At 45.7% G+C, this 24,309-nt stretch overlaps 1 protein-coding gene across 1 annotated transcript; it reads left to right on the forward strand.

The window, feature by feature from the left end:
* The first annotated feature begins 1,913 nt into the window (after nucleotides 1–1,913).
* LOC311243296 (arylsulfatase I-like) lies at nucleotides 1,914–5,046 on the forward strand. Its single transcript, XM_084332470.1, has 2 exons — nucleotides 1,914–2,426; nucleotides 3,051–5,046. Exons 1-2 carry the CDS (start codon nucleotides 2,104–2,106, stop codon nucleotides 4,447–4,449), a joined length of 1,722 nt encoding a protein of 573 aa, XP_084188596.1. The 5' UTR covers nucleotides 1,914–2,103; the 3' UTR covers nucleotides 4,450–5,046.
* The last annotated feature ends 19,263 nt before the right edge of the window (nucleotides 5,047–24,309 follow it).

The following is a 24,309-nucleotide window of genomic DNA, read 5'->3' on the forward strand; positions in this document are numbered from 1 at the left end:
AGCGTGACTTCAGCGACAACCCCTCACCCTGCCGGCCCTCCCTCTAGGAGAGCTGCATAAACAAAGCAGAGGGTGTTTAACCTCAGGTGCACTTGGCTCCTTCTTCTCCTCTGTTGACCTGCGTTAGACTTGTTCATGCTGACCGGCACGGTTCCAGCTCCAGAGGAACATGCCTTCGCTATAGCTAAGTAAACATCATCTTAGCCATAGATATATATCACTAGATGACTCACCCGCGCTGCTGGCCAACGGAGACCGATGTTGCCACATGGTGGCCATCTTGCGAGGGTGGAGCACGCCCACTCATAACATGCATGTCTATGGTGCATGACATGTACTATTGAAATAACCATAGCTTGCAAAATTTTCAACCTTTTGGTTTGTTAAAAACGTCAGAGATGTAGTTATCATACTGCATACTTATAATGGACTTTCATATGAAAATGACTTCCAAGCAAGAATGATAGCCACGTTAATAACGTTTGTAATAAACTAAACCGTTTGTAATAAACCAAACCGTTTGTAAATCCGTCAAGATTTCAGCGAGTTAAGTCCACTCAAGCAAGATGGCCGCTGGTGAATTACGCGGGAGACTCCGCCTTGAGCCATCCGTATTTATCTAAACTATGATCTTAGCCACGACTTCATACCCTTTCAGGGGGTCTTGCGCTTCCTTTGGGCCTTTGGCTAACCAGCGGACTCCATGCCCACACGTCTGCCTCAAACCACTATCAGCATCTTTGTGGTGTGGTGAAGCATATTTCCCAAACGCCATTGTGGTATTTCTATCATTTTCTATACGAAAAGTGACCAAAAGTGACAAAGACGTCTTTGACCAAAGATTATGTAAATATCATTGGTATCATGGTTTAAATTGTATTATACCCTTGTATTATTTAAGACATGGCGATACATGACTTTTATTCTCTCACACAATTCTTATTTTTTCAATAAAATCATTTATATCAAAGTGCTTGACTTAAACTTAAAAGTCTCTTTATAACATGCACAATAACCCAAGTCAGAATCGTCTCCAGCCACAGTGTTTTCTGTTCATGTGTCGGGTCCTTTGGGCGCTTGGTTGGAGATGTTATCGGCAGCTCCTGTATGGACTCTGGATCTGACTGGGAGTCTGCTCTCTCTCTCCCAGGTCTGTGGCACTCATAAAACAGCAGGAATAAAGAAAGAGGGTCTGTGAGCCTGGAGCAGGGGAACACTGTCTGTGATTGTGTCTATATAGGGGCCCCCACAGCTACCCCTCCCCCCAACACTGTTTTTCTGAGTAAGGGGGCCTCTGCAGAGTGCCATGGGATTCAAGGCAAAACCAGGGCAAATGTCTTGCTTTAGCAATCTATACAGTCGGTAATATGGGTTCCAAAACCTATGTATATAGGCCACCACAAAATGGCATCAGCACAAAAATGTCGAGGCTATACAGGCAATGGCATAGATTAAATAAATAGAATAAACAAATTAATAAATATAAATAAATTATTAAACAAACTTGAAACTTGAGATAAAAAATAGCGAGACTATATACAGGCAATGGAATGGCATAGATGGCTAGTTGTCTTGAGTGCCATGACGGAGACCAGGCTGTCAGACGTTATTATTTCGATCACACTGAGTGGGGGGCGCATGTGAATATTTGGCTCGAGCGTGCGCGCGTGTGTGCGAAGGGGGGGGGGGGTTGTCTGTGTGGGGGGTTCCACTGGAGCGTCTTATTTCAGTAAGCGAAGGCAAGGCAATCGGGCGGGGTTAATACGACCACTGGGGGGAAAGGGAAATGTTTTCGAAGGACTTTGAAACATTTTGGATACGTCAGCAAAGAGGATGGAGGTATTATAGCCTATAGTAGTAGGCTGTTTATCTGAACATCACTCAGCATACACACTAATTGCGTATACCTGTTATTCAAGCGTGGAGAGGGGCTGAGGATTGGAACCATGCGCAATTGATGGACCTTTGATACGAAAATCACACTTGCGGGATGTTCTCACATGCTTGCCATCGTTGCATATTTAATTGGTGACTGACAATAGTGTGTGGGTTAAAGAAAGGTTGGCACTTGGCAGACGCGCTATTAAGACGCGCACTATAGCTATGGCTGCACCCGCTCTCACTGGATTCTCGGTGATGAGCCTGCTCAGTCTCGGGTATCTTTCGTGGGACTGGATGAGCCCGAATCAAGTGGAGAACGAAGCCGTCCCTCACTTTGGAGACACGTCGCCGGTACCGCATCCTCCTCCTCCTCCGCACATCATCTTCATCATGACAGACGACCAGGGGTTCAACGACATCGGCTACCACAGCTCTGACATCAGGACACCGACGTTGGATAAACTGGCAGCAGATGGAGTGAAGCTGGAGAATTATTACATACAGCCCATCTGCACCCCCTCCCGTAGTCAGCTCATCACTGGCAGGTACGTGCATTCCTCAAACTTCTGATTGACGTTGGATACTATAGCAGCACGTGATATTTTTTTTTATTTTTTTAACGTGCGCTTATTTATTGTGCACCATTTCTATTATTTTCCATAGCCTATTCGTACTGTATAGCCTACCTGCACTTTCCAGCCAGGTGGAGCCTAAGCTTCAGACCCTATCCTCTCAATCTCTCTCTCTCTCTCTCTCTCTCTCTCTCTCTCTCTCTCTCTCTCTCTCTCTCTCTCTCTCTCTCTGTCTCTCTCTCTGTGTGTGTGTGTGTGTGTGTGTGTGTGTGTGTGTGTGTGTGTGTGTGTGTCTCTCTCTCTCTGTCTCTCTCTCTGTCTCTCTCTCTCTTTCTCTCTCTCTCTCTCTCTCTCTCTCTCTCTCTCTCTCTCTCTCTCTCTCTCTCTCTCTCTCTCTCTCTCTCTCTCTCTCTCTGGACTCAATGTATTGATTTGCTGATCATTTACTAATCATTCTAATTAGTAATTTCACACAATTTCTTGTGTACTAATACCATTCGTTCTTAAATGGACCACAGGGTGTTTATCTACACTAACACTAGTAGCTTTAAATGAACTATGGTGTTTTATGTAATCATGCGTGCGTCCCTCATGCAGGTACCAGATCCACACAGGCCTGCAGCACTCTATCATCCGGCCTCGCCAGCCCAACTGCTTGCCCTTTGACCAGGTCACGCTGCCCCAGAGGCTGCAGGAGAGGGGCTACGCCACGCACATGGTGGGCAAGTGGCACCTGGGCTTCTACAAGAAGGAGTGCCTGCCCACTCGCCGTGGCTTTGACACCTACTTCGGTTCCCTGACGGGCAGCGTGGACTACTACACTTACGACTCCTGTGACGGGCCGGGGGTGTGCGGCTTTGACCTCCACGAAGGAGAGACGGTGGCCTGGGGTCAGGGGGGGAGATACTCCACCCACCTGTACACTCAGAGGGTGCGTAAGATCCTGGCAGCCCACGACCCCCACGCCCAGCCGCTGTTCATCTTCCTCTCCTTCCAGGCAGTGCACACTCCCCTGCAAGCCCCGCGGGAGTACCTCTACCCGTACCGCGGGCTGGGCAACGTGGCGCGTCGCAAGTACGCCGCCATGGTCTCAGTGGTGGATGAGGCGGTACGGAATGTGACCTATGCCCTCCGCAAGTATGGCTACTACCAGAACAGCGTCATTATCTTCTCTACTGATAACGGGGGACAGCCGTTCTCTGGCGGGAGCAACTGGCCCCTGAGAGGACGTAAGGGCACCTACTGGGAGGGCGGGATTAGAGGCCTGGGGTTTGTCCACAGCCCCTTGTTGCGGAGGAAGAGGAGGGTGAGTAAGGCCCTGGTGCACATCACTGATTGGTACCCTACACTGGTGGGGTTGGCAGGGGGCAACGCATCTCTGACAGAAGGGGTGGATGGCTACGATGTGTGGGGGGCTATCAGTGAGGGGAAGGAGTCCCCCCGACGGGAGATCCTCCACAATATTGACCCCCTCTACAACCCGTCCCGGAGTGGTTCCCTACAGAATGGCTACGGGATCTGGAATACGGCCATCCAGGCCTCTATTCGAGCCGGAGACTGGAAGCTCCTCACGGGAGACCCCGGCTACGGAGACTGGACTCCGCCTCAGATGCTTCCCGGTTTCCCCGGTGGTTGGTGGAACCTGGAGCGGCACACTGAGCCCATGAAGTCAGTGTGGCTGTTCAACATCTCCGTGGATCCTTACGAACGTTACGACCTGGCGGAGCAGAGGCCCGACGTGGTCAAAGAGCTGCTGGCTCGCCTGGCCTACTACAACCACACCGCGGTGCCGGTGCGGTACCCTTCAGAGGATCCGCGGGCCGACCCGGACCTGAACGGAGGGGCCTGGGGACCGTGGGTGGGAGACGGGGAAGAGGACAGCTGGGACGGGGTCTACCACAAAAAAAACAAAGATGGGAAGAGGAAGCTTAAGCTGTCCAAAACCAAATCTTTCTTTAGGAAACTCAACACCAGGATGATGTCCAACAGAATATAGAGGTTTGTAGAAATGGACATGGTTTATTCTATAATGATGAATGATTGTGTGTGTGTGTACACAAAAAAACTGTTTTTGTTAGGGGACTTTTTTAAATGACATGTCTTTGTTCCATCTGGGCTGGAGAATGATATGCTGTACCTTGTACAGAGTTACAGTAAGGACTCACAGTTGCAGTTACGCTGTTGTAACTCTTGCTACATGTACATCTCAAAAATACTGATTCAATAAACCAAGTCAAGTGATGGATAATGAACCTTTATTTGAAAGGTTGCACTCCAAAATACTTTATACTGTTTTGTAAAGAAAATACTGTTTATTTAAAACTGAAACAAAAAAAATTAAATAAAAAAACAAAGACAGTCGATTCCATCCTCAAAAATGTTACAATTGAGTATGAAAATGTGTTTAGCTAGCTGAATAACTTTAATTAAATTAGACAATTCATTCTACTTTCATGACAGCATGAGCCGTCATATTACTGTAAATGACAACTGGCCTACCTCTCTGGTAAGATGCTACTCCATTCTCCATCTGTATCCTGTCTATTATTCACCCCTCCCTGCTCTCTCCGGTTTGGTTTACCAATTAATGTGTCAAGAGTTGCTCTTTCCTCTTAATGGGCAACTGTATTAAATATGTCTACTGCCATATCTGATGTCATTGAGTCCTCCTAATCTATCCCACAATGCAAAATGTTTTACTCTTTCACCTTTGCTGTTAGCTGACATTAGCTACCAAATATTACAAATAATGTCAGCTACTAATGTTACAGCTAATGCTTGCTAGTTCAAGATGATAATGTTACCAAGCATTTAGACACAACATCAGCTAATGTTAGTATAGCAAATATGATCAAGTCTAATATTTAGACACATTAGCTAATGTTAGTATAGCAAATATGATCAAGTCTAACATTTAGACACAACATCAGCTAATGTTAGTATAGCAAATATGATCAAGTCTAACATTTAGACACATTAGCTAATGTTAGTATAGCTAATATGATCAAGTCTAACATTTAGACACAACATTAGCTAATGTTAGTATAGCAAATATGATCAATCAAGTCTCAATCAATCAATCAATCAATCAGATTTATTTATATAGCACATTTAACATGACACGTGTCAACCAAGTGCTGTATAGAGGGTAGATACACATAGATACATATTGACAACAATCACACTCCGTTTTATGGGAGGGCACACAGGCAAACACATACTGTAGGAAAACAGGGCATGAGTCAGTGAACGGGAAAGGCTAGTAGGTAGAAGTGGGTTTTGAGCCTAGATTTGAAGGCATCTATCGAGGGGGCAAGCCTAATGGAGGTGGGGATGCTGTTCCACAATTCAGGGGCTGCGACAGCAAAGGCACGGCCCCCCCTGATCTTGAGGTTAGACCTACAGACTGTCAGGAGCCTCTGATCGGCTGACCTGAGGGACCTGGTGTTGGAATAGGGGGATAGGAGGTCTGAGATGTAGGAGGGGGGGTGATCATTAAGGGCTTTAAAAACAAATAGGAGAACCTTAAAATCTATCCTGTAGTGTACTGGAAGCCAATGAAGGGAGGCAAGGACAGGGGTGATGTGGTCTCTCTTGCGGGTTCCGGTCAACAGTCTGGCAGCGGCGTTTTGTACCAGTTTTAAGCGGGACAGGGAAGACTGGTTAATGCCTATATAGAGGGAGTTGCAGTAGTCTAATCTAGATGAAATGAAGGTGTGGATGACTCTCTGAAGGTCTGCAGGGGAGAGAAGGGCTTTGAGTTTGGCAATGGTGCGTGCGTAGTTGGAAAAAACATGCCTTTACCACTGAGTTCACTTGTCTGTCGAATTTAAATTGTGGGTAAGAAATGACACCTAGGTTCTTGACATAAGGCTTGACCAGGGAGGACAGGTTGCCAAGGCTGTTGGTAAGGGTGGTGACAACGTCTGGGGGACCGAAGAGGATTATTTCGCATTTGTTTTGATTTAGTTGTAGAATGTTTTGTGCCATCCAACATTTAGTCTAACATTTACACACAACATTAGCTAATGTTAGTGTAGCAAATATGATCAAGTCTAACATTTAGACACAACATTAGCTAATGTTAGTATAGCAAATATGATCAAGCATTTCCTGGTAGTAACGATATTTGTTAGTTGCTGAAATGGAAACTGCCACATTGCACTGTGAAACAGGAGGTTCAAATGATGTCAAACACAGGGGCAGACATCTTTTACACATTTACCCATTGTGGTTTGCATCTAATTTTGAAAAACATGTTTCAAATGGACTTCTCCTGCAGTATAGACAACGAAATGTCCAAAATGTTTGGCGATTAAGCCCTCACAAGCTCCTCACCCCGAGGAAGGTGTTCTTCTACGTATGTTCTCTCATGCCATGCTGTCCCTTACAAAGAAAGTCATGATGGTTTGATGGTAATTTCAGTTTTTCCGTATGTTACATTTACCATGATAGTCTACCGTCACTGTAAAAGTTATGTGTCACTAATGGTACCACTATTGTATACAGTACCATTTTTGCACTTAGGTAATACCATGGTACAATCACATTTAAACTATGATATACTGATGGTATGATATATTATGGTGGAAATACCATGATACTTTTGTGTTACTTTTACATTACATTGTCCTTATACCCACATGTTTCTTTTGTTGCTGCAGTGTTTAAGAGCTATGGGATAAATATGTCATTGGTCTCTCATGTAAACTCAACACAGGAGCATTCCTGACGAAAGGTATTAGAGAAGAGAAAGGAACTACATGAGAAAAGGGGCGAGAAGAAAGGAGGATGAAGGGTGCATTTGTGGAAAGACGGGATGGTAAATATTTTAGTGTAATTTTGTTATTAAATTACTATAATGTTATACAGTCAGACTTGCCACTCGGTGTTGATGAGTCAAGTACATATGAACATGTGCCTTTTTACATAATATATATATATTTTACATTTTGATATTTGATCAGATAAAATTGCCTATAACTAATATAATATCTATTGATTTTTTCACAATCATATCGCATGATAATTTGACGCCACATTTAGATACAGGAAGATCATATGTGCCATATGTGTCTAGTATGTGGTCTCTTTCATTTCCCATTCACAAATATGCTGAACAGCTGACTCTTCAAAAGACTCGTAGTCACTCCAGATTTACATGAAGGATTTAAACAGTGAGACAAGGAGTTTCTGCCGTTAAGCTGTTGCATTTATGATAACGTTTTAACATAAAGAAATGTTCTATGAAATTGGAAACATACAGTACACTACATATAGGCCTACTAATAGCAACAACCACAACATAACTAACTAACTAGAAGAATACACGTAGTAGAGTGCAGACCTCTGCCTGCCAAGGCGTATCAATCCCCCACTATAGAATAGAATAGATAGAATAGAAGTACTTTATTGATACCAAGGGAAATTCAGTACCACAGATCGCTCACAATGAACATTTAGTAAAAAAAAAAATAATAATAATAAGAATACGAATAAGAATAAAATAAAAATACATAGTCAGATATATACATTCTAAAATTCAGAAATATACAGTCCGAAATATACAATAATATACAGTAAAATGTAAAATCTTTATGTAAATGTGAAATACTTTCACATTCAATATTCTACTAGGTAGATGACAGAAACAAGAGTTGCTAGGCTGTAAATGCATGTATGATATGACGATTACTAAGTTTGATGCAAAGTGACTGGACAATGTGTTCACAAGTAAGACATCACTTCCTCATGTTTTTAGTTTTGTGAGAATACTGCCACCATGAGGCCAATAACTAAAAACCTCACAGGCCTCCTTGTAGGATAAACACATTTGTGAAGTTCAGTGCAAATCGGACAAAACATAACACTGTTTACCATGCATTTATTCAAAATTCGATTGGATCTGGCATATGGTTTGGTTTATCAATTATCTTCTAGATATGATAAGATATACATTTAATGATACTGGCCCCAAGATGCACACAGCCAGTTGCATGAGAATCAGGTGAACAGCCTAGGAGGAGTAGGAAAATGATTAATGATGATTAAAAAAAGAAAGGAAAATGGTCAATGTGGTGTACTTCAAATATCTTACAGCAAATTTGTTGTTCATGAAGAGCCACTAAAAGGACTAACTTTACCTTCAGCCAGACCTCGTGATCACAGAGCTAAGATGGGGTTTTAAAAAACACTTCCTTCCTGGACACCAACTATCAAAGCGGTAATCTGAAATGACTCACCCTGTATACACATGCAACACACACACACACACACACATAAATATTTACAGAAAATTGTATGGCAATCTGGCCATGTATTTGTAGTTTGGCTTGATGATTCAATGAAAACTGGACTTGAAGAAGTCTTTATTCGTTGCACACATTGCAACGTAGTCATGCAGCGAACACACACACATGCGATGGGCGACACATAGGAACACACACATGCGATGGGCGACACATAGGAACACACACACATGCGATGGGCGACACATAGGAACACACATGCGATGGGCGACACATAGGAACACACACACACACATGCGATGGGCGACACAGGAATACACACATGCATTTTTTGGAGGGGTCAGTGATTACATTTCTTTGACCCATCCCGTTGTCTTTCCCCCCAAGGGCAGCCGGGAGCAGACATGGGTTGTGGTGTTCCTTTATTGATCCCCTTGGGGAAATTCAGGCATCATAGCAGCATGGGGGAGGGGAGGTACAGGTATGGGCAGGGTAAGAGAAGAAATACATAAATATAGGCATACAATTAACTCTGAATATAGAAATATGAGAAAAATAAGACAGAGGGTCTGTCATATGTTATAGTCCGAGCAGGTTTTGGTGGTTAAGAATCATGAATGTTCACAGCAAACTTTGTGACACTGACTATACGTGTCATTTGAAAATGGAAGGTTTGGCTTGATGGTGGCACTACAGGAAAGGTGGGGTCACTACAGGAACGGTTATGGGGTCACTACATGAAAGGTTATGGGGTCACTACAGGAAAGGTTATGGGGTCACTACAGGAAAGGTCATGGGGTCACTACAGGAAAGGTCATGTGGTCACTACAGGAAAGGTCATGGGGTCATTACAGGAAAGGGCATGGGGTCACTACAGGAAAGGTCATGGGGTCACTACAGGAAAGGTTATGGGATCACTACAGGAAAGGTTATGGGGTCACTACAAGAAAGGTCATGGGGTCACTACAGGAAAGGTCATGGGGTCACTACAGGAAAGGTCATGGGGTTACCACATTTCCTCCTGGGGTTGTGAATGTACACACTGCAGAGCAAGTTTCATGACAATCCGGCCCTTACTTTTCACAATATTATATTGTTCGGTTTGGCCTGATGGTGGTGCTAGAGGAAAGGTCATGGGGTCACCCAAATCAAAAGGTGTCTTCCTTTAGGGGTCGTGGATGTCAAATTGTATGGCATTTGGGCATTACTTTGTGAGATATCTCAGTCATAGACTCACTTAATGACAGACTTTAAGGACGGGTTCACTTTCTTTTGACCCAGGCCCTTTTAAAAAAACATTTGGCATGATGTTGACGGGCCATAATTTCATTGATTGCTTTTTCTTTATTGCCAAGTAGTTTACACATACAAGGAATTTGATTTGGTCATTTGGTGCGACATCAACGGACAGACAATTACGGTAGACTAAAATAGAAGGTAGTGTAAATTTTAGAATAAGATCAAATGGAATATAAACTACAAAGCAGTTTTGAGGCCCCAAACACAGGAAATATTCAGTTATTTTAAATTGTCCAATTATCCAAAGCGCTTTACAATTTGTTCCTCACATATTACACATTCACACACCGACAGTGGAGGAGACCATGCAAGCTGCCAACCTGTTCATCGGGAGCAATGAGGGGTCTTGCTCAAGGACACTTCGACACACTGCCCGGGAGGAGCTGGAATCGAATCGGGAACCAGACGACTGCTCTACCTCCTGAGCCACTGTCGCCCCTCTTATATACCTACTTATACACCTGCTTATAACCCACATAACTCTGTATGATAGCATATACAATAATGTTGTATATACCATATATATATATTTATTATTACCGTATATATCTATCCACCTGTCTACATACCTGTACAAAATCCTTTTACATATCTGTAGATACTATCTGTACATATCCCTTACCTACTCTTACTAGTTACGCTGCTGGCCAGTATGACTATGACCATACTATCTTTATACCTGTACTGTATCACTGTACATATTGGTATTACAACTCTGTACATACATCTGATTAGCACTACACCCAGTAGTACTAATCTATATATTTTATACCCAGTTTAATCACCTGTACATTGTATATTACTATTGCATTTTACTGTTACATTTGCACTCTGGTTGGATGACAAACCTCTTTTCGTTGTACTGTACTTGTGCTGTTTAATGACAATGAATTTGAATCAAATCTAATGTGGTTGCATTCTCTTCTCTACAGGAACCATTTTGATCATCCTGGTCCTAGTGTCAGTGCTGAGCCTACTCCTGATAGTGATGCTGGTAGCTTGCTGCATTTCCTGTAAAAAGAAACGCAGAGCAAGGAGGTGAGACCCAATTACAGTAAAAAACCTAATATCCATGTATTAAAGATAAAATATTAACCCTGTTTGTCCTCTTTGCCCACAGTCCTTTACCTGGCTCCTCTCCTTGTCCTCATACGCTGGATGCCTGTACGTTAATGCCAAGCAAGCAGTGCAAAAATGCTTCCGCATTCGTCACCGCACGCTAGTGCGGTAAAGCGCCCTTCTTTTCAGACAAATGCTACCGTGCGTGCACCGGCGGCGGCGTGCTCGCTCAGGTGCGTGCGTGCGCCGGCGTGCTCGCGCGAGGTGCCCGCGCATGCGACACGAGCGGAGCTCAATATATATAAGTCACCGCCCCTTATTCAGTATCCAACAAATAGCTCAATTGGCTAGGACACATGGCTGTGGATCCTATGGCTTGTTTGCTGGCGAGTTCGAATCCCATCGAAAATATTTTTTAACGTGATTTTTTTTTAACGTGTATTCTTTCGCCGATTAAGGTTAGGCATTGTTTCGGAGTTGGTTAAGGTTAGAACGGTTAAGTTTAGGCGCTGTTAAGGAGCTGGTTAAGGTTAGAGTTTGTCAAAGAGAATGGCAATATAATTTCTATGGTTAAGGTTAAGGTTAGGCATTGTTTCGGAGTTGGTTAAGGTTAGAACGGTTAAGTTTAGGCGCTGTTAAGGAGCTGGTTAAGGTTAGAGTTTGTCAAAGAGAATGGCAATAGACAGCCTATTTCCGCGAAAATGAAAGGCGCATTACTGCATGCCACTACGGTAAATTTTTGCAGGCGCATTACTGCATGCCACTACGGTAAATTTTTGCACTGCTTGCTTGGCATAAAGCTACACGCGTCCTGGATTCCTGTTATGACCTCACTAACCCCTCACTGACCCCCTGGACTGTCTGATAACCCGGTACCGTCTACGACCCCCTGCCTGTCTGACTACTCTTCGCCTCGCTTACCCCCTGGACTGTGAGAATCCGGTACCGTCTACGACCCCCTGCCTGTCTGACTACTCTTCGCCTCGCTTACCCCCTGGACTCTGTGATGGTTTCGGTGTGGTATTGAAGAGGAGATCCCAAATGCAGGTAACACGAGCAGAGAGAGAAGAAGCTGAGACGACGGATGAAAGTGAACGGGCTTTTACTAGCAGTTGCAAACAGGATACACGTTAAAACTGTTACAAACAAAAGCGAACTGCAAAACCCGGAAAACAATACACAGCAATGCTGGAAGAATAAGGACTAAATAGGAACGGACTCACTGGGAATATAAGAGACAAGAGGATAAGGGGGGCCAAAGACGAAGAACAGAATGGAATAATAAATATGATAGTATGGGCATACGAAGGGGGGCAAGGAAGAGTAATATCACCAATATACCGGGCTATAATGAACAGCAAGGGACACACGACCGATTACATAAGGGAGAAATGGGAGAGAGAGCTAGAGATAGAAATAACAGGGAAGGAATGGGGGAACATATGCGAGGTGCAACATTCAACAACAGGATTGAGGATATGGAAAGAGTTTGGATGGAAAAACATAATCAGATTCTTTATAACCCCAGAGCTGAAGGGAAAATATGCACCAACACAAAGAGCATGCTGGAGGATGTGTGGGAAGGAGGGGGCAAATCACACGCACATATTCTGGGGATGTCAGAAGCTGAAGGGGTATTGGGAGGAGATAGCGGAGGCAATGATCAGAATATTAGGATACGGGTTACCACAAACAGGACTGGTGCTTTACTTAGGAGACCTGACACACGAGGGAATACAAGGGGGGGACAAATATTTAATAAAGATAATGTTGATAGCGGCCAGAAAAGCAATAACGAGACTGTGGTACAAGGAAGACCCACCGACAATAGCACAATGGGTAGGAATAGTGGAAGAGATACAGGATATGGAGAGGATAACACACATGCTGAGGTTACAGGAAGAGAAATTTGGAGAAAGATGGGGAAAGTGGGAGGATTACAAGGGGAACGAAAACGACATCACAGAGGAAGAACCAAATACACCATAAGAGGGCGAAGGGTAAAGGAGGAAAGAGGTTCAAAGAGGGTCTCTGAACCCATGTCACACACTTAATGTTTTCTAATTTTATTTTTGTTTAAGGTATGACAACTGTTTTATGTTTTTTATTTGCTTAAGTCAGTATTTTAAATTTTTCGTCTTTTGGGTATTTCATTTTTTCTTTATTATTTATGTCTGTTTAATAGTGTTGTTGAGGTTATTGTATATGTTGTGTTGTTTGTCTATAAATGTTTAATACAAATTTAAGTTTAAAAAAAAAAAAGAGACAAGAGGTGAGTAAGTGACCGAAACCAACTATGTGAAACAACACACTGAAACAATGCAATGGTGCGACAATCAATGAGGGGAACTAGCAGGTCTATATACTGCCCTGTGATTACTAACAAGTGCCAGCTGGCAACAGGCCATGGCTGAGGAACACAGGATAGTAAAACAACTCACATCATTGATAAAAGCAAGTGTACAGGAATATCTAAAAGGAAACATATGTAAAACAAAACACCCTTAAAGGAACATACATATGTAAAGATGTTAACACTATTAAAAACATGTGTAAAGGGAATGAGCCTTAAAGGAAACACAAGTAAAGTATTAACACTTAAAAAAACATATGCAAAAGAGATGAACCTTTAAAGGAAACATATGAAAAGATAAACCTATTAAAAACACAAGCTAAAATGCACCACACAACATGAACAGAGAACTCAACAAAGCATTAAAGGAATCCAGCAAACCTAGACTCGAATGCCACAGAGTCCAGGATCTGGAGTTGCTGCGTTTGGCCACCAGAGGGCGGCAGAAAAACACTGTTCACATTGTTCGAGCATGATCCCTGGCTGGGACCATGACAGTGAGAACCCGGTACCGTATACGACCCCCTGCCTGTCTGACTACTCTTCGCCTCGCTTACCCCCTGGACTGTCTGAGAACCCGGTACCATCTACGGCTAGTTACAAATTCTACTCATCACCTTCAAAGCCCTCAACAACCTGTTACCCTCCTACCTCTCTGACCTCCTTCTCCACCCCCACGCCTATCGCTGCCTCAGGTTCTCAGATGCTAACCTCCTCCAACCCATCAGGACTAAGCAGGATATAAGACTAAATATGATGAATTGAAAATGGGGGACCCTGATGTAAACAAGACGAAAGTCTTTCTTTGGTCTGCATCCCCTTAACAATTGTGTGTATTGAGTTGTACAGTATTGTACCCATTCTGCAATCTGTTAATACAAATTTCAAGCTCAATCGAGCTCCAGACCTGGGGCGACAGGGCCTTCGCTGCAGCTGCCCCCACCCTCTGGAACGCCCTTCCCAACCATATCCGTCATGCAGACACCCTCTCATCGTTTAAAAAAGCCCTCTAAACCCACCTTGAACTCCTTCCTCTCTCACCTTTTTATATACATTTTTTATTTTGAATTTTCTCTACTAAAACTGTATTGTTTGTTTTGTTCTGTAAAGTGTCTTTGAGCATTCGGAAAAGCGCTAAATTCTTTTGATGTTTTATTATTATTATTATTATTATTATTATTATTATTATTATTATTATTATTATTATTATTATTATTATTATTATTATTATTATTATTATTATTATTATTATTATTATTATTATTATGACCCCCTGCCTGTCTGACTACTCTTCGCCTCGCTTACCCCCTGGACTGTCTGAGAATCCGGTACCGTCTACGACCCCTCTCCCGCTCGTCTGACTGCCCTGCTACTCGCCTACTACCTGGACTGTCCGAGAAACTGATTACCCTACTAAATAAATATACCCACTGTTGGGTTTTCTCTGATTGATAGTCTCCGCTCGATTACAAGGCCACATCACTAATAAAATATGGATAATTCTATGTTGATTTCGGGCACATCAGCCACTGAGCAGCTCCAGTGCAGCAGTTGGGGGTTAAAGGGAAATTTCACGTTAGTATAACTTGTAAAAAATCAGCAGGCTTGCCATTATCTAAAGTCATCTACTAGCCTGTTTCCCACTGTCAACGCCACCATTCCTCCCAGGTGTCAGGCTCCTCATTCACTTCCATTCATTTTGAATGTCTAAATATCTGTCAGGATCCTAGGCCCGGTCCTGGCTGGACTGGGCAGGATGGTAACACTGGGCAGTACCCTCCACCTAACTTTGGGCAATGCCCTCGATCTGACATTGGCCCTCGGCCTGACATTGGCGCCCTACCACCCTCTAGTGGTGACAAACAATCGGTGCGCTCCAGTACACTGGACATCCTGACTACTGTGTTAACTATAATTAATAGTTTGATTAATGTGATGTCATGGTGTGTACTGTCATTGTCTTTCCCTTCCCTGGTGTGATGTCATACACGGTTTTGGGTTGTTAGGAGTTGCTTTTGTGTTTAGTTGTGTTTAGTTGTGCTTTGCTTATTGTCTAGGTGTTGTTTGTGATTCTGTGTTAGCCAGGTGTTCTTAATTGGTAATTAGTCGGGGTATTTAGGTGTCTGTCTGTCTCCCTTTCGTTGTGGCGACATTCCTCCAGTTACCCCCTGTTCCTCCACGTCGTGTCGCACCGTTCTCCCTCTAGTAAGTCTTAGTGTTTGTTGTTTTGTATTGTGAAGTTTGTTATTTAGTTTCTGTATTTTTCCTTGTATTGCACTGGATTCTACAGTAAACATCATTCTCCAAGCTTCACTCCTCGCCTCTGCCTCCTCCATTCCTTCCCTTTCTGTATTATTGCATTCTACCTAACCCCATCGTGACAGAATGTCGCCACCAACATTAACGAATGCAGCAGGAAGGGCGAGCGATACCATCACCGTTGTCCTGGCCCTGATGGCCGGTGACATGAAGAGTTACTCACTGGCCAAATGGGGGTTCCTACTCCGGAAGATCGACCAGGTCGCCACTGAGAATCCGACACTGCAGACGGCGATGTGGGAGATGGCTGAACATGTTGCTGTCCTCATGGAGAAGCATAAGCCGAAGGCTGGGGTAGCTAGTCTGCCGACTGTTCTCAGGCTTACGGTCAGCCTAGATCCTCCCACAGCCGCTGAGATTGCTCGGATGTCCATCGCCGGTCGGACGTCCACAGCTAACCTAGCTCCGCCGGTTAGCTTCGTGCCAATAGCTAACCGGTCGTCTCCAGTTAGCACAGCTCCGCCTGTTAGCTCCGCCACTATAGATGGCCAGACGTCCCCAGTTGGTACAGCTCTACCCGTTAGCTCCGCTCATACAGCTAACCAGACGTCCACAGCTAACATAGCTCCGCCGGTTAGCTTAGTGTCAAGAGCTAACCAGCCACTCCCAGCTAACCTAGCTCCGCCCGTTAGCTTCGTTTCAATAGCTAACCGGCCGTTTCAAGCTAGCACAGTCTCCACTGCCAGACTAGGCTCCAGGTTCAGGGTGAGCCTAGTATCTGAGACAGACCAGATGTCTCCAGCTAGCACAGTCTCTACTGCCAGACTAGGCTCCAGGTTCAGGGTGAGCCTAGTACCGGAGACGGACCAGATGTCCCAAGCTAGCCAGGCATCCCCAGCTAACATAGCTCCGCCGGTTAGCTTTGTGTCAATAGCTAACCAGCCACTCCCAGCTAACCTAGCTCCGCCCGTTAGCTTCGTGTCAATAGCTAACCAGCCACTCCCAGCTAACCTAGCTCCGCCCGTTAGCTTCGTGTCAATAGCTAACCAGCCACTCCCAGCTAACCTAGCTCCGCCTGTTAGCCCCGCTACAGTAGCTAACCAGACGCCCACTGCCAACCTAGGCTCCAGGTTCAGGGTGAGCCTGGTAGCTGAGACGGACCAGATGTCCCAAGCTAGTCAGGTCTCTGCAGCTAGCAGGTCTAGGAGGGCTATTAGGACAGGAGCTGCTAGGCTCTCCCCGACTGTTAGCTTAGCCTCAGCAGCTAGCCAGGCATTCTCAGCTAGCACAGTTCCCACAGTGAGTCCAGGGCCCACAGTTAGCCTAGCCCCCGAGGCTAGTATGGCTAGTAAGGCCTCCACAGCTGGTCCAGCTTCCACGCCCAGTCCAGCCTCTGCTCTGGGTCCTGGCTCCTCATCCCCGGATCCTACACCACGCCTCGCCGCCGAGACCGATCCGGTCTCCACGCCCTGCCCGGCCTCTCCACCTGGTCCGGCTGCCGTGCCGGCTCCCGTCTCCTCGACGGATCCTGGCTCCTCATCTCTGGATCCTACACCACGCCTCGCCGCCAAGACCGATCCGGTCTCCACGCCATGCCCGGCCCTACACCTGGTCCGGCTGCCGTGCCGGCTCCCGGCTCTTCGACGGATCCTGGCTCCCCGTCTGGTCTAGCTCTGCGCCGTGATCAGCGTCCTGGTCCTCGCCGGGGTCCTCGCTGGGGTCTTCGCCGTGGTCTTCGCCGTGGTCTGCGTGGGATCCTGCTCCAGGGGTCGTCGCCGCCGCACCTCCGGTCCGGCTCTCCTGAACCGGCCCCGAGTCCGGCGGCTGGAGGGTCTCTCGCCCGGGATCCTGCTCCAGGGTCCAGCTCCCCTTCCCGGGCTTCTACACCTGTACCCACCCCCCCTCGTCGGGCCTCGGTGCCCGTCCCCACTCCCCCTCGCCGGGCCTCGGTTCTCAGGTTCTGCCCCCCTCCCCGGGTCTCGGTGCCCATCCCCACCCCCCCTCGTCGGACCTCTGTTCCCAGGTCCAGTCCTCCTCTCCGGGCATCTGCGCCCGTTTTCTACCCCCCTGGCTGCTATGCCCCTCCTGGGGTTTTCGCTCGGCCTCCTGGTCCCTCGTCTTCGGGTCCTCTCCCTGGGTCCTCTCCGGGGTTCCGGCTTCCTCCCTCACCTGCTTATGGACGTTGTTTTCGGGTGTCTGGAAGCCACCCGTTGAGGGGGGGGTACTGTCAGGATCCTAGGCCCGGTCCTGGCTGGACTGGGCAGGATGGTAACACTGGGCAGTACCCTCCACCTAACTTTGGGCAATGCCCTCGATCTGACATTGGCCCTCGGCCTGACATTGGCGCCCTACCACCCTCTAGTGGTGACAAACAATCGGTGCGCTCCAGTACACTGGACATCCTGACTACTGTGTTAACTATAATTAATAGTTTGATTAATGTGATGTCATGGTGTGTACTGTCATTGTCTTTCCCTTCCCTGGTGTGATGTCATACACGGTTTTGGGTTGTTAGGAGTTGCTTTTGTGTTTAGTTGTGTTTAGTTGTGCTTTGCTTATTGTCTAGGTGTTGTTTGTGATTCTGTGTTGGCCAGGTGTTCTTAATTGGTAATTAGTCGGGGTATTTAGGTGTCTGTCTGTCTCCCTTTCGTTGTGGCGACATTCCTCCAGTTACCCCCTGTTCCTCCACGTCGTGTCGCACCGTTCTCCCTCTAGTAAGTCTTAGTGTTTGTTGTTTTGTATTGTGAAGTTTGTTATTTAGTTTCTGTATTTTTCCTTGTATTGCACTGGATTCTACAGTAAACATCATTCTCCAAGCTTCACTCCTCGCCTCTGCCTCCTCCATTCCTTCCCTTTCTGTATTATTGCATTCTACCTAACCCCATCGTGACAAATATCATACTTCTGAAGTATAAACAAACTATACAGAAATATCATTCTGTGTAATTTTATGTATCAAATTCTTTTTTGATAATGTTGCCATTTTCAAATGATCAGTAAAGTAACTATTTCTCACTTGAGGTGTAGTTTGACCAACTGTTAACTCACAGGATGCAAGCGCAAGTGCATAACCATGGTAACCACTCCCGAACATTTCATGCAAGGCAAAGATAGACAACACACAAAAACCTGTGTTCAGACTAAAGAAATGCATATGGGACTATGAATATGTGTATTTAGGAAGGATGATGCAAATTTATCAAATTCATTTCACAAGAAATGATTATCTTTTTCTTCCATGTTGCATTCATGTTCATGGTTTTATACTGTGTGCTTTTAAAAATCAAGAACTAATTTATCCAGAATTATTTAGTCTATTACAGCAGTAAATATAAATGAAACAAAAGTAAATATATTTAGTTTAGATTACGTAAAATAGGTTACTTTGTCTTTACAGCAAATTGTGAAAAATGTTGGGTTGTCTATTTCATTACTGTTAGATATATAAGACTTTCAGCTGTCTCACCTCTCTTCTGAACTGAAAGAGCAAACACTCACTTCTACTCCTTTCTGTCCATTTTGCACACAGCTATCTGTCTGTCTATCAAATAGAGGAACATTGGTTAGCATTTCCTTTTCCTCCCTATAAATAGACCAATGTCTCATGTTTTCTTCAACTGGTTAGACCCTGTTGGTCTTCTAAGAGGTAGTGATGACTGAATGATCGTGGACATACAGTATCAGGCTTGCTTGTTCAGGGGAAAAGGGTTTAGAACTTGAAGAAGACTCTTTGTCTAAAAAGGCTCAAATTAGGGGTGAATCAACAGGAGACATGAAAGCTGTGTTTGGACTGTTGGCCGTACTTGTTGTTGGGATGTCTCATGGTGAGCTGGAACACTGTATAATGTGTGTGAATAAGTTGTGGTAGTTAGTGTTGTATCATTAACCAACCTTGAAGAATCAAATATAGCTAAATATTCTTTAATCCTGGGCGGCTACGTGGCGTAGTGGGCAAGGCGCTCACCACAAAATGCTGGAGACGCTGGGCTCGCCTGTTGCTTTCAGTTTAGCTGGTCGTCCGTACTAATACACATTGGCCGTATTAGGGGGTGGGAAATTGATGGGTGGGGATCCGGCGTTGTGGACAGCGACTCCTACAGGTCGGTTGGTGCGCCTGCGCAGTAGAATCAGGAAGTGTCGGGGGCAGCGTGAGCCTCCCACGCGTTACTCCTCGCCACTGAGAGATCGAGCTGCGCAGGTGAAAAGATGCGACTGCTGTTACCTCAAGTACCGGAGGGGACTTGTGCTATGTATGACTTAGTCCACATTGCAGCCGGCTTGTGGGAGGCAAGAAACTGCGTCCGTGACAGGGGAGGGTTGAATTGGATGATACGAAATTGGGATGGGAGAAAATATAGAAAAATGGGAGAAAAAGTGGATCAAAAAAAAATCTTTAATCCTGGTCTTCAGTATTGTTTGTCATTATCATCATTTATAACAGTGGCTGACACTAACCAAACCTGTCTATTCAACAACACTTCTATAGAGGAAAACTGACTTCACAACTTGCTACTTGATAGCTGACATGCTGTTTGGGTTATACGCTTGTATTAGTCATGAATTGTGTAATATCATGGTTATTAAACTTTATTGTTTTACTTTTGACACCTCCAGGTGTGGAGACCTATTGTGATGCCAGAGAGGATGGAGCTCAGTGTTACGCAGCTCTGGGAGGAACTGTGGATCTCCAGCTGGTGACTGAGGCCACAGAAGAATATCAGTACCAGTTGTTTAAAAGACTAAGAGCCACAAAAGATTATGAGTACATAATATTTAATATGAGATATACTAGTTATTCACTCGATGACTCTGTAAAAAACAGATCATCCTTTGGAACATTTAGGATGGGTGACATGGGGATTACTTTGAAATATATAATTATGGAGGACGTGAGAAAAGACATAAAATAAATATGTCCACTGAAGGTAAATAACTTATTTCTGTACATTTAGATCATTCATTCATAATTTATGTTTAGGTTCACATATTTTCTTTTTCTTTAAAAAAAAAAAATCTTGTTCCCCCTCCTTTTTCCTCAGATTTTCTCCCATCCCAATGTTAGTCGTTATACCAATCCCCAATCCCCTTCCTGGTCGCTGCGCACTTACCCCCCACAGTCGGTCTGGGAGAGTGGAGGCTATCACGTGCTTCCTCCGACACACGTCTAGCCAATCAACCGCTTCTTTTCACCTGGCAGCGCAGACTCTCACTGAGAGGGTGTAACGTGTGGAAGGATCACACTACCCCCCTTAGATCCTATCCGCGCTGAGCAGGCACCCCGACCGAACTGTAGGAGTCGCTGTTTACAACGACCCGGACCCACCCCGCCAGCTTTCCCACCCTCTAATACTGCCAATTGCATTAGTGTGAATGGCCAGCCAAGCTGGTGACAACGCCGGAGCTGTGAGCTGGATTCGAACAGGCGAATCCAGCGTCTCCGCCGTTGGTGACGAACGCAATCTCCGCTACGCCACCTGACCGCCCTGGTTCACATATTTTCTAACATATCCCTATCATTGCCAATTGACTTCAAACACTAAAAAGACCAGAGGCTGTATTTTCACAGTGAAATTATGAGAATACCACTGCAAACAAACAATGGCTTATAAACCCAATATGTGATTTATTTGACCAATAAAATTTGGGCTATGGACTGTATTCACTTTAACTCAGCCTTCTCAAATGGAGGCTCCAGACCATGACAGTACAGCTCCTCTGAGGGGGACCGTCTCCAGTAAAGCTGGACTCTGGACGGACGCCCACTGAGAGACACTATGATCATCTCTGGTAACAACAAGACAGGAAGGGAGGCCTGTCAGGAAATCTCTCCTGCTCGGTCAAGAACCACGTCAGTTGTGATACTGTCAGTGAGAGCATATCACCATGTGCAGGTGAGCCAAAACATTGTCACCAAAGAAATATGATGAACTTAACAATGATGATTACACTCTTGCCATGTTCGCTCGGTTTACAGAGCATGTTTGTCCTGTTTTGCCTACAGGTCTCAGTTTTATTACCTGCACCTTAACCAGCGGATCACACATATCAACAACAGCCGCTCCGACCACTGAGACCACCAAGGGTAAGGAGACAGCTTCCACAATGTTCTCCAGACCTTCCACTCATGTCACACTCTCCAATCCAACCACGACTCCCCCCGTTCACATGCTCTCTCATCACACTCTCCCGTCCAACCAACGACCATCCCCGTTCACATGCTCTCACATCACACTCTCCCGTCCAACCACGACTCCCCCCGTTCACATGCTCTCACATCACACTCTACGGTCCAACCACGACTCCCCCCGTTCACATGCTCTCACATCACACTCTACGGTCCAACCACAACCCACCAAAGATACATTTACCGCCTCCATCAGAAACACTGCAGGGGGGTTATTGTGATGCAGACAGCCATGTGACCAAGCTGACGGCATGAGCCACAATAACACCTGTGATGTTTCTGATGAAAGCGTTTGATTTCACCGCCAAGATGTCTCTATACATAATAATAATAATAATAATACATCTATTTTATATAGCGCTTTTCCAGGTGCTCAAAGACGCTTCACATGGGCAGGAGAGACAAACTATGGCAAAACAAAAAAACAGAACAAAACAGAACAAAAATAATACATGACAAAATAAAATAAAACCGACAGAATTAGAGGTCAAAAGCAAGATTGAAAAGGTGGGTTTTGAGGGCTGATTTAAAAGATGTCAGGGTGTTTGCATCACGGATATGGCTGGGGAGGGCATTCCAGAGGGAGGGGGCAGCAGCAGCAAAGGCCCTGTCGCCCCAGGTCCGGAGCTTGGTCGGACATAGATATAGTTTATAGAATATTTCTGTGAGGTTTTGCCCGCTGCTCACCCACTCTCTCTGTTCCTTTAAGATTTTCGGTAAATTTATTGCATTCTCCTCTCCACACGCTTCTTCCTGTAGATGCCGTTTGATTGGTGCTCCCCCAACCACACGCTTGTCAATCTCATCCCGCAGCTGTCACAGCTTGTCATTAAGCATCCCTTTTGCTTTATATACCCGGATTCCCCATTTAGTGTTGTTGGATCGTTCTGATATATTCTCTGCATTTGCCGTTCCTTCCGTCGCCTGCTTTTCCCTGTGCTTTGCCTCCCAGGACTCTCGAGGAGTATTCCGTTTGGACAACCCGTTCCCCGTTACGAAGCGCTCGCCCTGTTTGATCTGCTCGCTTCACGCACAGCGCTCTGGTGAGTTTTTGCAAGACAGTCTTTTGACTATCATTTTTCGTGTGTGTAATGCACTGAAGAGATCCTGTTTTTCGTTCAGACTGTCTCTCACCCTTTTTGCCTGTTTTGGATATTCACTTGGATTCATTATTGTTTGGACATTGCTCACTGTGTGTCTCACACCGAAGATTCTGTCACTTGGATTTATTGTTTGGACATTGCTCACTGTGTGTTTCACACCGAAGATTCTGTCACTTGGATTATCTGTTTGGGACAAGTCACTTCACCTGTCACCTGTCAGTTCCCAACTGTTCACTGAGCTAACCCGCTCTCTCTCTCTCCCTGTTCCGCTACCACCTCGGAGTACTGCCGGGAGGATTCTGCAGAGCGGCTCTGACGTCACGGACAGATTCCTCAAACGTAACCCCCCCGGGAGAAGCTGCAGAGCAGCAACATTCCTCACATGCTTGTTTCCCAGTTTGTTTCTGTTCTCAACCAAGTTCTTTCTGTTACTCTGTAAAATAAACAACCTCTAGATTTTGGCTAACTCTGAAACTACTCTCTCTGTGCCGTTTGCGTTTGGGGTCGGTGTCAAACCATAACATTACGATCCAACCAATATGACGACCCCAGCCGACACAGAGAGAGTCAGAACAGCACTAGCTGGCCAGATCGAGTTAACCAAGGATCACAGTCACCAACTAGAGAGGGCTGCGGCTGCTGTACAGGAACTCAGGGAGCAGGTCCAGCCTATTCAAGGGTCCCTGGCCGCTCTGGCAGGACAACAATCAAGTATTCTCCTCCATCTACACACGCTGAACGACACCGTTAACACCTTGCTTGTATCCCCACTTCCTTCAGGAACATTGGCAGGAGCATCCCCCGCAGCCCTGGCAGGCCCCGCGCTTCCCGATCCCGCACCTCGGGAACCCCGTCTCTCCGAACCACGGCTGTTCGACGGCAACCCCGAGGATTGTGCCACATTCATCATGCAATGTGAGTTGGTTTTTCGTCATCAACCCAGTCGTTTCACTTCAAGAGGAGCCCAAGTGGCCTATATGACTAACTTGCTCTCAGGCCGGGCAGCCCAGTGGGTCACTTCCTCCTGGGCAATGGAGGCAGACTTCTGTTTCTCCTATCCAGACTTCGTGGCTGAGCTCCGCAGGGTGTTCCACCATCCAGCCCGTGGTCTGGACCCTGGAGCCCGGTTGGGTACCTTCCGGCAGGGCAGCGGCGGGGTTACCGACTACGTGCTGGAGTTCAGACTGGCGGCGGTGGAGAGCGGGTGGAACGACCAAGCACTTCGTCTTACCTTCGTGAGGGGGCTCAGTGACGCAGTCAGGGACCAGCTCGCGACCCGGGAGGAACCTGATTCCGAGGACCTGTTCAGCCTCGCCATTCGCATCGACGGACGCCTCCAGGAGAGAAGACG

This window comes from Notolepis coatsorum, assembly GCF_963971535.1.
Source record: "Notolepis coatsorum genome assembly, chromosome: 16".
Classification (NCBI taxonomy): Eukaryota; Metazoa; Chordata; class Actinopteri; order Aulopiformes; family Paralepididae; genus Notolepis; species Notolepis coatsorum.

Bases quoted from the DNA above. Each gene is read 5' to 3' on its own strand.
- LOC311243296 (XM_084332470.1), top strand. From the start codon at position 2,104: ATGGCTGCACCCGCTCTCACTGGATTCTCGGTGATGAGCCTGCTCAGT. The intron at 2,427-3,050 runs GTACGTGCATTC...TCCCTCATGCAG, and splicing joins AGTCAGCTCATCACTGGCAG to GTACCAGATCCACACAGGCC.